The 13,893-nt window shown below is 39.4% G+C and overlaps 1 protein-coding gene across 1 annotated transcript in view; it reads right to left on the minus strand.

The window, feature by feature from the left end:
• The window catches only part of DYNC2H1 (dynein cytoplasmic 2 heavy chain 1), a 388,661-nt gene that overhangs the window by 251,253 nt on the left and 123,515 nt on the right, over window positions 1–13,893 (minus strand). The window contains exons 51-52 of the mRNA XM_068988126.1: window positions 11,281–11,394; window positions 7,454–7,596 (exon numbers count right to left, since the gene is read on the minus strand). Of these exons, the coding sequence (XP_068844227.1) occupies window positions 7,454–7,596; window positions 11,281–11,394 (257 nt within the window). The remainder of the gene's footprint in view (window positions 1–7,453; window positions 7,597–11,280; window positions 11,395–13,893) is intronic.

A 13,893-nucleotide genomic window follows, 5' to 3' on the forward strand; every position in this document is an offset into this window, starting at 1 on the left:
AGTAAATCCAGTATCAGATGTTAAAAAACACTTAACGTAACACATAAAAAGTATCAGTTGGACTTTTCTTCTAGGATTCCTTCCAGACTAAGGAATAAAAACAGTATATCTGTCTTCAGAAAACATTTTCTAGTTGATGCTTTGACACATATATCAACCATTGACTGGAAATTAATAGCACACAGGAAAAGTTTCAACATCTCACTTGAAAAATGATTAGACTTTATGAAATGAAGAAACTAACAATTTTGATTGAATTAGAAAATAATCAGAGATACCATTTAAAAATCACAAAGTAATAAAATCAAATGTTTTATTTGTATCAAACTAACAAAATGCCTTCATGACATAAAGGAACAGGAAGGATTCTTAGCTTTCTTAAATGAGAAATAAGGAAAAATAAATAAAAATAATTTCATAATTGATATCAACATAATTGATAATGCTAAAAACTATCTATTGTCTAGTAATAGCAAGGCTTTTGCCATTACCACAAATAAGAAAATTAAGTAATGAACAGATATTAAACTATATAAAAAAAATTTTAAACCCTATTTCTGGGGAACAAAAACTAAGTAGAACTCCAAAATTTTAAAATTAAGCCAAAAACCTCCAACTTATTTCACCTGATACAGTTCACATGCCTAATAAGAACAAGGGCAAGTAATCCAGGTAATTAGGTCAAAAAACATCTTTTTCTTCTCAGACTGAATAAAATGTTAAGATCCCTTAACTAGCGGAGTGTTTCAAAGTGCCATGATTCTTGAGCCAAAGAAAATTTTTTTTCTCAAATATTTTCACTGATTTCTGAACATATACTGAAGCAACTGAGAGAATATTTTAAATAAACACTTTTAAATCAAAGAACATTTCTTTGGAAACTCACTTTCTTTAAAATACTCTATCCCTTAGGATAGAGTATTTTAGGATAGCTTGATTGTGCTAATCATTTCACAACATAAAATAAACAAAAATAACATGATGTACACCTTAAACACATACAATTTTTATGTGTCAATTACACCTCAATAAAGCTGGGAGGGGTGGAAAGAATCTATCCCTAAATAATACCCCACGTTAGAAAAGTTTTCTTGCCTGTTTTCAACCACATTCCACTTTGCTTCCACTCTACCTCCCAGGAGATAAAAATAGCACTTTGGAGTTGAATGAGTATATTAACACTATTCATTCTTACTAATATCTTGACCTCTCAATTCCTTGAATTCTTCTCCTTCTGTTATCTATCACCTTTTTCCCAGCCACTCTCCCCTACCATGTCAAATGGTCACATCCTAATACCTTGTCATTAACAATAACTGCAATCATTTCATAATCTCACTTGCAAACATCCCCCTCTTTTACCATTACATTCCTGTCTAACCAGCTCACTCCTTTTGCAATGCAAACAATCCTCAAATTTCACCAAGACCTACAGTCTATTCATTCAACAACCTTTATACTGTCATTCACCATCTTCCTACCATAACTCCTCAGTTTCCTTGGCCTTCCCCTACTTTGTCGTACTCAGTCAGTCATTTCAGTCATTCAGTCATGTCCAACTCTTTGCGACCCCATGGACTGCAGCATGCCAGGCTTCCCTGTCCATCACCAACTCCTGGAGCTTGCTCAAACTCATGTCCATCGAATCGGTGATGCCATCCAACCATCTCATCCTCTGTCGTCCTCTTCTCCTCCTGCCTTCAATCTTTCCCAGCATCAGGGTCTTTTCCAATGAGTCAGTTCTTCACATCAAGTGACCAAAGTATTGGAGCTTCAGCTTCAGCATCAGTCCTTCCAATGAATATTCAGGACTGATTTTTTTTAGGATGGACCGGTTGAATCTCCTTGCAGTCTAAGGGACTCTCAAGAGTCTTCCCCAATACCATATTTCAAAAGCATCAATTTTTCTGCACTCAGCTTTCTTTTTATAGTCCAACTCTCACATTCATACATGACTGCCGGGAGCGAGCACAAGGAGTCCCGCCCATGGCAAAGGTCATGAGGTTAAGGGGCCTGAAAGGCAAAAGCGAGTCCGGCCTTAAGGGAGCCTCGCTGGATCTGCTCGTGCATCTGCCCCAAAACCAGAGTCTGCCTGCCTTACTGCATTGTGCTTTCCACCTACTCTTCTGACATTATATGGGGGGCTATCCCCCACCATCTCTCTCTGAAAAGGAGTTAACTTAGGACTCCAATTAATAAATCTCCTGGGCGTGACAAGGGTGTTTCAGTCCATAAACCTCTCTGCTGGCAGACTAGCTTGTGTGACAGGTTTATCCACACTCTTGCTACCATGTACATGATTGTTTACAACCTCTCAACAATAAACAGCACAGAGAGTTTGGAGTATTTTGAAAGTCTTAGTTAGCATAGGGTTTTTCTAAAGATAAAAATCATGTTTGTGAAGGGTTTCATTGCTGAGCTAATGACTGCCACCAGGCCTCCATATCCTTAGGCACCTAGGAGTATGTTAATCAATGTAATTGGAATGTAGAAAAAGAAATATAGTAATTTTGATGTTAGCAATAGTAGACTTTTGAGTTAATGAATTTTCTCTTTTGTTATAGATCCTCCTCTTTCTTTGTTATAAATCATCGTGTCCTTGCTATATAAAAATGTAACTTTATCACTATCTTAAGACTAAATAGATCTAAAGGGGAAACAAGTTTTCTGATCAATTAACCTTTATCAATAGAAAGAAAGGTGAGGCCATAAAATGTTAATTGGTCTCCAGACCAGAAGATATTGTAAAACAAATGTAAGACCCTTGTAAGAACAAAGATCTGCTGAGAACACTGTCTTTAGATAAAGGTCGGAGCAGCTGACCCTGCATGACTCTGTTTCTTACATTTACCTCTATGTATAACTAAAAGTATAAAAGTGGACCTGAAAAATAAAGAAACGGACCAGTTCCTGGAAAGACTGGTTTCCCCCGTGTGGTCTTTGCTCATTTTCTTCTTTTCTGGCTGAATTCCCATCTGGAGCGTGGAGGCTCACCAAGCCTACTAATTTTGCTGGGGCTTCTAAGATCTGACCAGGGAGGCCTTTGTGTCTCCTCTCCTTCGGGAGAATGGGAAGACGCCTGCAGCCTACATAGGTGGTGCAAACTCTTTCTCTTGGAGTTTTATTGGTTTTCCACGTAAACCAAGTTATTCAGCCTCTTTTCTCCACTTATTTTCCTACTACACTATTCTTTCCTAATCTCTCTTTATATTTCTAATTAAATAGTTCTTTCCTAGGACATCGACACTGTCCCCTCTTCAAACTACCCTGGATTCACCGGGGGTGGACCCCAGCACATGACTACTGGAAAAACCATAGCTTTGACTAGATGGGCCTTTGTTGGCAAAGTAATGTCTCTGCTTTTTAATATGCTGTCTAGGTTGGTCATAGGTTTTCTTCCAAGGAGCAAGTGTCTTTTAATTTCATGGCTAGAGTCACCACCTGCAGTGATTTTGAAGCCCAAAAAATAAAGTCTCTCACGGTTTCCATTGTTTCCCCAACTATTTGCCATGAACTTAGCTTTCTGAATGTTGAGTTTTAAGCCAGCTTTTTCACTCTCCTTTCACCTTCATCCGGAGAAAGCAACAGCAACCCACTCCAGTACTCCTGCCTGGAAAATCCCATGGATGGAGGAGCCTGGTAGGCTGCAGTCCATGGGGTCACAAAGTCAGACACAACTGAGCGACTTCACTTTCACTTTTCACTTTCATGCACTGGAGAAGGAAATGGCAACCCACCCCAGTGTTCTTGCCTGGAGAATCCCAGGGACCGGGGAGCCTGGTCGGCTGCCGTCTATGGGGTCGCACAGAGTCGGACACGACTGAAGCAACTTAGCAGTAGCAGCAGTAGCAGTTCACTTTCATCAAGAGGCTCTTTAGTTCCTCTTCACTTTCTGCCATCAGGGTGGTGCCATCTGCATATCTGAGGTCATTAATATTTCTCCCAGCAATCCTGATTCCAGCTTGTGCTTCATCCAGCCTGGTATTTTGCATAATGTACTCTGCATATAAGTTAAATAAGCAGGGTGACAGTATACCGCCTTGATGTACTCCTTTCCCTATTTGGAACCAGTCTGTTGTTCCATGTCCGGTTCTAACTTTTGCTTCCTGACCTGCATACAGATTTCTCAGGAGGGAGGTCAGGTGGTCTGGTAATCCCATCTCTTGAAGAATTTTCCACAGCTTGTTGTGATCTACACAGTCAAAGGCTTTGGCATAATCAGTAAAAAGAAGTAGATGTTTTTCTGGAACTCTCCTGCTTTTTTGATGATACAGCAGATGTTGGCAATTTGATCTCTGGTTCCTCTGCCTTTTCTAAATCCAGCTGGTACATCTGGAAGTTCACGGTTCACGTACAGTTGAAGCCTCACCTGCAGAATTTTGAGCATTTCTTTGCTAGCATGTGAGATGGGTGCAATTTTGTGGTAGTCTGAACATTCTTTGGCACACACTCAAGCAGCAAAGCAAAGCCCCAATCCTGCTTAAATGCAAGTCACCACTATTGCAGGTCTGTAACCCTGAGTGCCCATGTGACTGGAGAAAAAGCACACAACTATACTGAAAGGCCTCAATCACTAGCCTCACGTGAACCCGTAATGCTATCTAGCTATTACTGTCATACTCCACTCTCCTAAGCCTTTCACTCCCTCCCTCTTCCAAAACTATTTTGCACATCCTCTTACATCTCTTCAAGATTCCAAAATCTCTTTCCTCAACTTTTCTCTCAAGTGATTAATCTTAGTTCTGATTTCACTTGGAAAACAGAAATAACCAGAAGTGTCTAAAACTTCCCAATGCTACTCCTGCCCACCTGCGTGGACCCAGACCCCTGTACTCTGCTTCCTTTCCTGTTGCTACAGATGACACTTCCATTCTCCAAGCAAAGTGAAGTGAGAGTCGCTCCATTGTGTCCGACTCTTTGCGACCCCATGGACTATACAGTCCGTGGAATTCTCCAGGCCAGAATACTGGAGTAGGTAGCCTTTCCCTTCTCCAGGAGATCTTCCCAACACAGGGATCAAACCCAGGTCTCCTGCATTGCAGGCAAATTCTTTACCAGCTGAGCCACAGGGAAGCCCAAGCAAAGGCTTGTCCTCAATCCTTCCATGTGTGTAGTAGACCCATATGGTGTCTAGACCCAAGGACACTGCTCTACCAATTCGCCCCCTTTCATATAAAATACATGTTTTGTTTCCTTTCTTGCATTCCCAATGGCATATGAGCATGCTCCAGTTTAGCCCATCTTAAAAATTTTTTTTAAAGAAAAAACTATTTTATTCCCACTTCCTGCAGTTACTGATCCATTTTATCTTCCACTTTATAACAAAATTCTTCAAAAGAGGTGACTATATTCACTCTCCACTCTTCTCATTCTTTCCAAAACACATTTCAATACAGTATTTTTTTCCACTACTAACTGAAACTGCTTCATTAAAGTCACTAAGGGACACAAGTTGCTAAACCCAATGATCAGTTTCCAGCCTTCATGGACTTCCATGTGTCACAGTTCATCCTTCCTTGCTCCTTCAGAATGCTGTTTTCACTTGGTTTCCAGGCTTCACTTGTACTCACAACTCCTGTTTCCTATCTCCCTAGCGGTTCCTTCTCAGTATCCTTTGCTGGTTCCTGTTCATCTCAGCCTTTTAATGCTGAAAGTGCCCCAGGGGTCAACCTTTGGATCTCTTCCCTTTCTGCCAACATTCACTCCTTCAGTAGTATTTGTTCTCAAAGCTTTAAATGCCACTTAAACTCTGATAATTCCCATAATTTTGCCTGTATGCCTGACCTTTTCCCCTGAACTTCTCCATCTTCCAACTCAGATGTCCGACACACCTCTTATTTAATAGATCTAAAACTGAAAGCTTCATCTTCTCTTCTCAAAATCTTTCTCTCATAGTCTCCCTTCAACTGACAGGTATTCCAGTCTTTCCAGGAGCTCAAGCCAACAGACTGGCAGGTATCTTCAACTCCTCACTTCCCCTAATAACTTATTACAATCTGTCAGCAAACCCTATCATCTCTACTGCAAAACATACCAGTATCTACCAGTTCTCACCACCTCTACCACTATACCCTGAGGGCAAGTCATCCTTGTCTTTCACCAAGATTACTGCAATAGCTTTATAACTGCTTCCTCCTGGTCTTCTATGGTCTATTTTCAAACAGAAGCCAGTGTAATCCCATAAAACATCAGAACAGTTTTGCTCACAAGCCACCAAGGAGTCCCTTACTGGTTTCCAGAAAAGTTGAAATCCTTATAATAGCATCCAAAGCCCCACCCTAACTGTTCTCTTAATCCCCCAACCTCATCTGCAACTACTCTCCACCTTGATCACTCTGTTACAAATGAACTGGCCCTCAAATCACCAGGCCTGCTCTCATTTCAGGTTCTTCCTGTAGAAAGCTTTCCCTCCAAATATCCCCCAAAAGAATGTAAACTTCATGAGGGCAGGGACTTATGTCTCTCTTTTCTCTGCTATATCCCCAGTATATAAAAGAGTGACACATATTAAGCATCCAATAATTACTGCTTCTTAATGAATACTTCTTGTTCACGTAGCCTCTTCAGACTGGAATAACTTTCCTCTATCTACTTACTGAAATCTATTTAAAGGATCATCTCAACTGTAAAATGTTGTCTATTATCTCAAATTGCGCTCCTTTCTCTGAATCATGATAGGCAATAGTTTGCACATCTACTATACAAAAATAAATCAGTGACTGGAAATATGAGCATCATTCAAGGAGACAATATTGAAAATTATTATTTATTCAAATTAAGCAATGTAAAAGGCTTCCAGTTGAGATGGTTTTTGAGTTCACACTTTACACTTGTATCCTTCCAAACACATATCATAACAATGAAAGAATTTTTTCTTAAGGCACCTAAATTTTAATTGAAACAACTGCTAAAATTATTGCTGTGATATTTTAATCATAAGCTAGTCTATAACAGACTAAGTAATGAAATTTATAAAATTTTTTAAATATAATAAATATCTCTGTGGTCCTTAATTAAGAACATAATCTTACACCTAACATTTTGTAGTCAACTAATCTGTCAAGTATAAGAGTATGAAGAAAAGACAGTTATTTTCAAATATATGAGAGATGCTCAGTGCCACAATTAAGGATTATAATAAACACCAAGGGGAAGTTGTGACAATTAGTAACCTTAAAAAGAAAGTGAAACTGAAGTCGCTCAACCGTGTCTGACTCTTTGTGACCCCATGGACTATAGCCTACCAGGGTCCTCCATCCACGGGATTTTCCAGGCAAGAATACTGGAGTGGGCTGCCATTCCCTTCTCCAGAGATCTTCCCAACCCAGGGATTGAACCCAGGTCTCCCGCATTGTAGCAGACGCTTTACCATCTGAGCCACCAGGGAAGTCCTTGGTGTCTTAAAAACAAAATGTGCTTATTTTTTATTTCCACATTTAAACATTAAACTTACTTTCTTCATACTGCTATCTGACCAAGCCTCCATCCACAACACCTGGCACTTCTTATGCAAAGCAGGATTGCTCTCACAGTTTATTATGAAGTTTAAATTTGAGGAATCCATTATCAAAACAATATGCAAGTTTTGTTGCACTCCTAAAAAAATAAGATAAATATAGTCATGGAATATTACAATAACAATATTTGAAGAAATCCATATATGGTCCGGTTTTATGAAATCAAAATTTTCTGAAATTGGATGGCAGAAGCTCTTTAACAAAAGAGCAATCTATGTAACAGAATTATACTCTAAGTGAAAAATCTGCCTGCAATGCAGGAAACAAGAGATGCATGTTTGATCCACCTCTTGGGAAGATACCCTAGAGGAGGAAACGGCAACCCATTCCACTATTCTCACCTGAAAAACCCCATGGACAGAAAAGCGCAGAGGGCTATAGTCCAAAGGGTCACAAAGTCGAACACAATGGAATGGATGAACATGCCTTCAATGCACATGAATGTGCTGTTTGTGCAAGCTGAGATAAAATATCCCAAAAAGATATGCTACGGCTGTTACTTTTCAAATGTCATACCGGATTCTATTAAGTAACATTTTTCTTTTTAGGATTTTTGTTTCAATGTTCAGAAGCAAAACTGATCTCTGGATTTTTTTAGGAGAAATATTTTTCCTTGTTTCAATGTCAATATCATTTTCCCTTCATAAAAATGAATTTAGAAACTCTCCTTTATTTTCTATGTTCTGAAGTAGTTTTAAAATAGCATTGAGATGATCTCTTTCTTCAAGGTGTGGTAGAAATCCCCTCTAAACTTAAAACAGAGAGAAGGGAAGGTAGCTCTTTAACAACTTTCTTTGTTCCATCAATAATAAACGTTCTTGCAGAAAAATAAAGATGATCACTGTAATAGCAGTGCCTGGGTGGTGTCACTATTGCCTTATTTTTTGCTTATCAATTTTAGATATGCACTGTGTCCATGAAACTGCTTCTATAATAATATGTTTCTTTAGTTTCAAAGAAACTACAGAATGTGAAGTGAAGTGAAAGTCACTCAGTCGTGTCCAACTCCTTACAACCCCATGGACTATACAGTTCAGTCCAGTTCAGTCGCTCAGTCGTGTATGACTCTTTGCGACCCCATGAATCGAGCACAACAGGCCTCCCTGTCCATCACCAACTCCTGGAATTCACTCAGATTCACGTCCATCGAGTCAGTGATGCCATCCAGCCATCTCATCCTGGGTCGTCCCCTTCTCCTCCTGCCCCCAATCTCTCCCAGCATCAGAGTCTTTTCCAATGAGTCAACACTTCGCATGAGGTGGCCAAAGAAGTGGAGTTTCAGCTTTAGCATCATTCCTTCCAAAGAAATCCCAGGGCTGATCTCCTTCAGAATGGACTGGTTGGATCTCCTTGCATTCCAAGGGACTCTCAAGAGTCTTCTCCAACACCACAGTTCAAAAGCATCAATTCTTCGGTGCTCAGCCTTCTTCACAGTCCAACTCTCACATCCATACATGACCACTGGAAAACCATAGCCTTGACTAGACGGACCTTAGTTGGCAAAGTAATGTCTCTGCTTTTGAATATACTATCTAGGTTGGTAATAACTTTCTTCCAAGGAGTAAGCATCTTTTAATTTCATGGCTGCAGTCACCATCTGCAGTGATTTTGGAGCCCCCCAAAAAAAAGTCTGACACTGTTTCTATTGTTTGCCCATCTATTTCCCATGAAGTGATGGGACCAGATGCCATGATCTTCGTTTTCTGAATGTTAAACGTTAAACCAACTTTTTCACTCTCCTCTTTCACTGTCATCAAGAGGCTTTTTAGCTCCTCTTCACTTTCTGCCATAAGGGTGGTGTCATCTCATATCTGAGGTTATTGATATTTCTCCCAGCAATCTTGATTCCAGCTTGTGTTCCTTCCAATCCAGCGTTTCTCATGATGTACTCTGCATAGAAGTTAAATAAGCAGAGTGACAATATACAGCCTTGACGTCCTCCTTTTCCTATCTGGAACCAGTCTGTCGTTCCATGTCCAGTTCTAACTGTTGCTTCCTGACCTGCATACAGATTTCTCAAGAGGCAGGTTAGGTGGTCTGGTATTCCCATCTCTTTGAGAATTTTCCACAGTTTCTTGTGATCCACACAGTCAAAGGCTTTGGCATAGTCAATAAAGCAGAAATAGATGTTTTTCTGGAACTCTCTTGCTTTTTCCATGATCCAGCGGATGTTGGCAATTTGATCTCTGGTTCCTCTGCCTTTTCTAAAACCAGCTTGAACATCAGGGAGTTCACGGTTCACATATTGCTGAAGTCTGGCTTGGAGAATTTTGAGCATTATTTTACTAGCGTGTGAGATGAGTGCAACTGTGCGGTAGTTTGAACCTTCTTTGGCATTTTCTTTGGAATTGGAATGAAAACTGACCTTTTCCAGTCCTGTGGCCACTGCTGAGTTTTCCAAATTTGCTGGCATATTGAGTGTAGCACTTTCACAGCATCATCTTTCAGGATTTGAAACAGCTCAACTGGAATTCCATCACCTCCACTAGCTTTGTTCGTAGTGAGGCTTTCTAAGGCCCACTTGACTTCACATTCCAGGATGTCTGGCTCTAGATTAGTGATCACATCATCATGATTATCTGGGTCGTGAAGATCTTTTTTGTACAGTTCTTCCATGTATTCTTGCCACCTCTTAATATCTTCTTCTTCTGTTAGGTCCAGACCATTTCTGTCCTTTATTGAGCCCATCTTTGCATGAAATGTTCCATTGGTATCTCTAATTTTCTTAAAGAGATCCATGGAATTCTCCAGGCCAGAACACTGGAGCTGGTAGCCTTTCCCTTCTCCAGGAGATCTTCCCAACTCAGGGATGGAACCTAGGTCTCCCGCATTCCAGGCGGATTATTTACCAGCTGAGACACAAGGGAAGCCAATAGCACTGAACCAACGTTAATTTCGCTGCCAGACAAATGTACTGCAGCTGTTACAGTAGGATGCTAACATGAGGGGAAGCTGGGTGAAGGCTACACAGGGACTCACCCGATCATCTTTGCAACTTTTCTATAAATCTAGACGTTTTCTTTACAAAAAAAGATTAAGAAGAGGTGACATGGAGCAGAAAGCTGAGAGCAGTGAGGGGCCTGGGCTGATGGAGTGAATGTATGTTCTGTATTATGTGAGTCTAGGGCGGGAAGGGGGAAGGCCACCCCTCCCGCACACCAGGACTCAATAATAAGGGCTTAGCTGATCACTCGCCTTCTGATGTGGCTTCCTGGGAAAGAGGAAGGACTCATGTGGTTGGTTTCCCTGGCAACCAGCCTCCACCCCTAGATGCTGGCCATAGGTCATCTCATTAACAAAAGTCATCTCATCAACAGAATGTGAAGTCGCTCAGTTGTATCCGACTCTTTGTGACCCCATGGACTGTAGCCTACGAGGCTCCTCTGTCCATGGAATTTTCCAAGCAATAGTACTGGAGTGAATTGCCATTTGGCACAATCTAAATAATTCACTAACTCTCTAAGATAGGTACTAAGTTTACCACATGGAAACAAAAGCAGCAAAGTAAATATCCCAAAAGACATTACCATACTTTCATCCTTACCTTTTCCTAAAATTTTACTTAACATGCTTTTATTATAGGTTAGCCTTTAGTCTACTTAGCGGCTATTTTCTAAAGTTCTTTAAAAAGGAAAAAAATATAAATTACCAAATGGACCCAAAATTTAAGATACCTTTGCAATCTAAAGAGAAAATAAGGTAGATTCAATGGCATCTATTTCACATGAAGCACAGTTAAATTAATAAGTTCTATGGCACCTACTATATGTGAAGTAGTTGAAGACTGGTCCAAAAAATCCATCCTGCGAAGCCTGATCTTTAAGAGGCAAGAGCAAGGGCTCTAATTCTTCGAGAGTGTAGAGTCCAGGAACTTCACCTGCAGAACATTATATTTCTTCTGAGATTTAGCTACATTACACTAAATTCAACACACATTTTACATACACGATGCTTCTTCTATTTTTATATTAAATAATCTGATGTTATTCAACCTTTGTTTCCAAAACCAGCAAGCCCTATCACCTCTATATTACCTGTAACCTTCATTCAAAAAAATTCAAACTCTTCCCACTAACCGTTCATCTATCTGCCTTTCCAAGTCCTTCTCTACCCTCTTCCAAGACTCTGTATTCTAACCTCAGTGAACTTTTTTGTGTTCTAAAACTTTAATGAAATATTTCCTCTTCCTGGAATACATCATACCACAGTCTTGCTCTGCCCCAAATCTTCCACTAAAAATATTGTTTAACCCTCAAGACACTACTTTGCCAACTGCCACGCCCATAAGCCTTTCCTGAATACCAACATGTTAGGGAAAGTACTCTTTTCTCTTGAATATAATATCCAAACATCACTGTTTGGCATTTATCACATCATTTAATAATAAATGAATTACTTCTCCCTGCCCACTTAGATTCTAAATTCCCAGAAGGCAAATATTTAATTATGATCAATGTTAACCTTAGGACATTCCTGGCGAAGAATCTAAACCATAAATACTTGTTAAATAAATGAATAAATTAATGAATGAGCTTGTTACTGGAAATCAGGAGAACTAGTCATGGCATGCTACTATGCAACAGAATGATGAAAATCAAATAAAGGTGGTAAGACTATAAGAACTTGATAGAGGGCTTGCTCACCACCATAAATCCAGTTATTTAATAAATATGTATTAAATCAATATATTTGTAGTTCACAAGAAACTGTAAGATTAAATAAAAAGTTTTTTTCTGCATTCATGAAAAGTCCAACACAGTCTAAATTACTACTTTTCTTTATGCTTATCTCAGAGGTACCAGATCATGACCCAGCCATCAGTTGTGTACGTATTCAAACACAAGCACATACGTGTAAATATGCTCTGTCTTTCTATAAATTTGAGCCGTACCAAGATACCCTTGTATCCTTAAATTTAATAAAGAAAGTTAGTTCTATTTACATACTCTATAGAGAATAAGAATTTTTAATATAGAAAAGAGACCAAAGGGCTGATTAAGTACTTTCTCTGAAAGTATTTTTCACATAAATATTTTTGCCAAAAAAAGTTAGAAAAATTAACAACCAAAATTTAAGTTTATTATTTTTGCTGTTATATGTTGATAATAAAGACCAATTTATCATATAATAAGTACTGGGTTAATGCTTATCTGAATGTTTGCTTTCACAAATTAAAACAAAAACCCTGAATATCTGGCCTACTACTTTACATCAGCCAAAAGGAACAAAGTCGCCATCTAGTGACAATTTAAGCAATATGCAGAAATAAGAACTTTAAAAATCAACATGAAGTGAAAGTGAAAGTCGCTCAGTCTTTGCGACCCCTGTACTATCCATGGGATTCCCCAGGCCAGAATACTGGAGTGAGTAGCCTTTCCCTTCTCCAGGGGATTTTCCTGACCCAGGAATCAAACCAGGGTCTCCCGCATTGCAGGCAGATTCTTTACCAACTGAGTTATCAGGGAATCCCTAAAAAAAAATAGGTTATTTACAAGAGAGGCCTAGTACTTTCACTATACCATTACCTCCACTTTGACAAAAGTTGACGTTCTACTTGTCTAACTAGAGTCTTTCTCATTTGGGCACTAAGGTGTAGACACCTTACTTTACAAACAAAATTTTTTCTTCAACCAAAGCTATTAAATTCTGAAAACAAAAAGACTACTTCATGCAGAGTCTACGTAGCAGGATTAAAAACATGTACTATATAAAACCACAGTGGAACAAGAGTATCATGTAAATTTGTCCTCAGTCCCTGGAGTGGAGCAACTAAGAGAGCTGAAACTAGATTTTAACAAAGTTTACTTTATACTTAAGTACCAAAACACTCTTGGTCCAAGTTCAAAGCAAAGCTGTGCCATGCTTAGTTGCTCAGTTGTGTCTGACTCTTTGTGATCCCATGGACTGCAGCCTACCAGGCTCCTCTGTCCACAGGGGGATTCCAGGCAAGAATACTGGAGTGGGTTGCCATACCCTCCTCCAGGGGATCTTCGAACCCAGGTCTTCCACATTGCAGGCAGATTATCTACCAATTGAGCTACCATGAAAGACCCAAAACAAAGCTATCTCACACTAATTCTACTAACAACAATTATACATTACAAGCAGACTCTAATAACCACCATAAAGTCTGCAGGAAAGGAGAAATACAGGAAACTGCAGGTATTTTCCTCAGGGACTCACCAAAAAGATAAGCTGGCTCCAGAGACAAGAGTATACCACAATTCAAGAAATATGAGATCTAATATATCTGAAATATATCTGCTATTATATAGCCATATTTAAGGCCATATTACAATTATTAAATTATTCCACTAATGATGGACAGTGAGGTTCTAGGATATTTCTTATTTCTTACATATTTCCTTACAGTTCT

Source organism: Capricornis sumatraensis, chromosome 16 (genome assembly GCF_032405125.1).
Source record: "Capricornis sumatraensis isolate serow.1 chromosome 16, serow.2, whole genome shotgun sequence".
Lineage (NCBI taxonomy): Eukaryota > Metazoa > Chordata > Mammalia > Artiodactyla > Bovidae > Capricornis > Capricornis sumatraensis.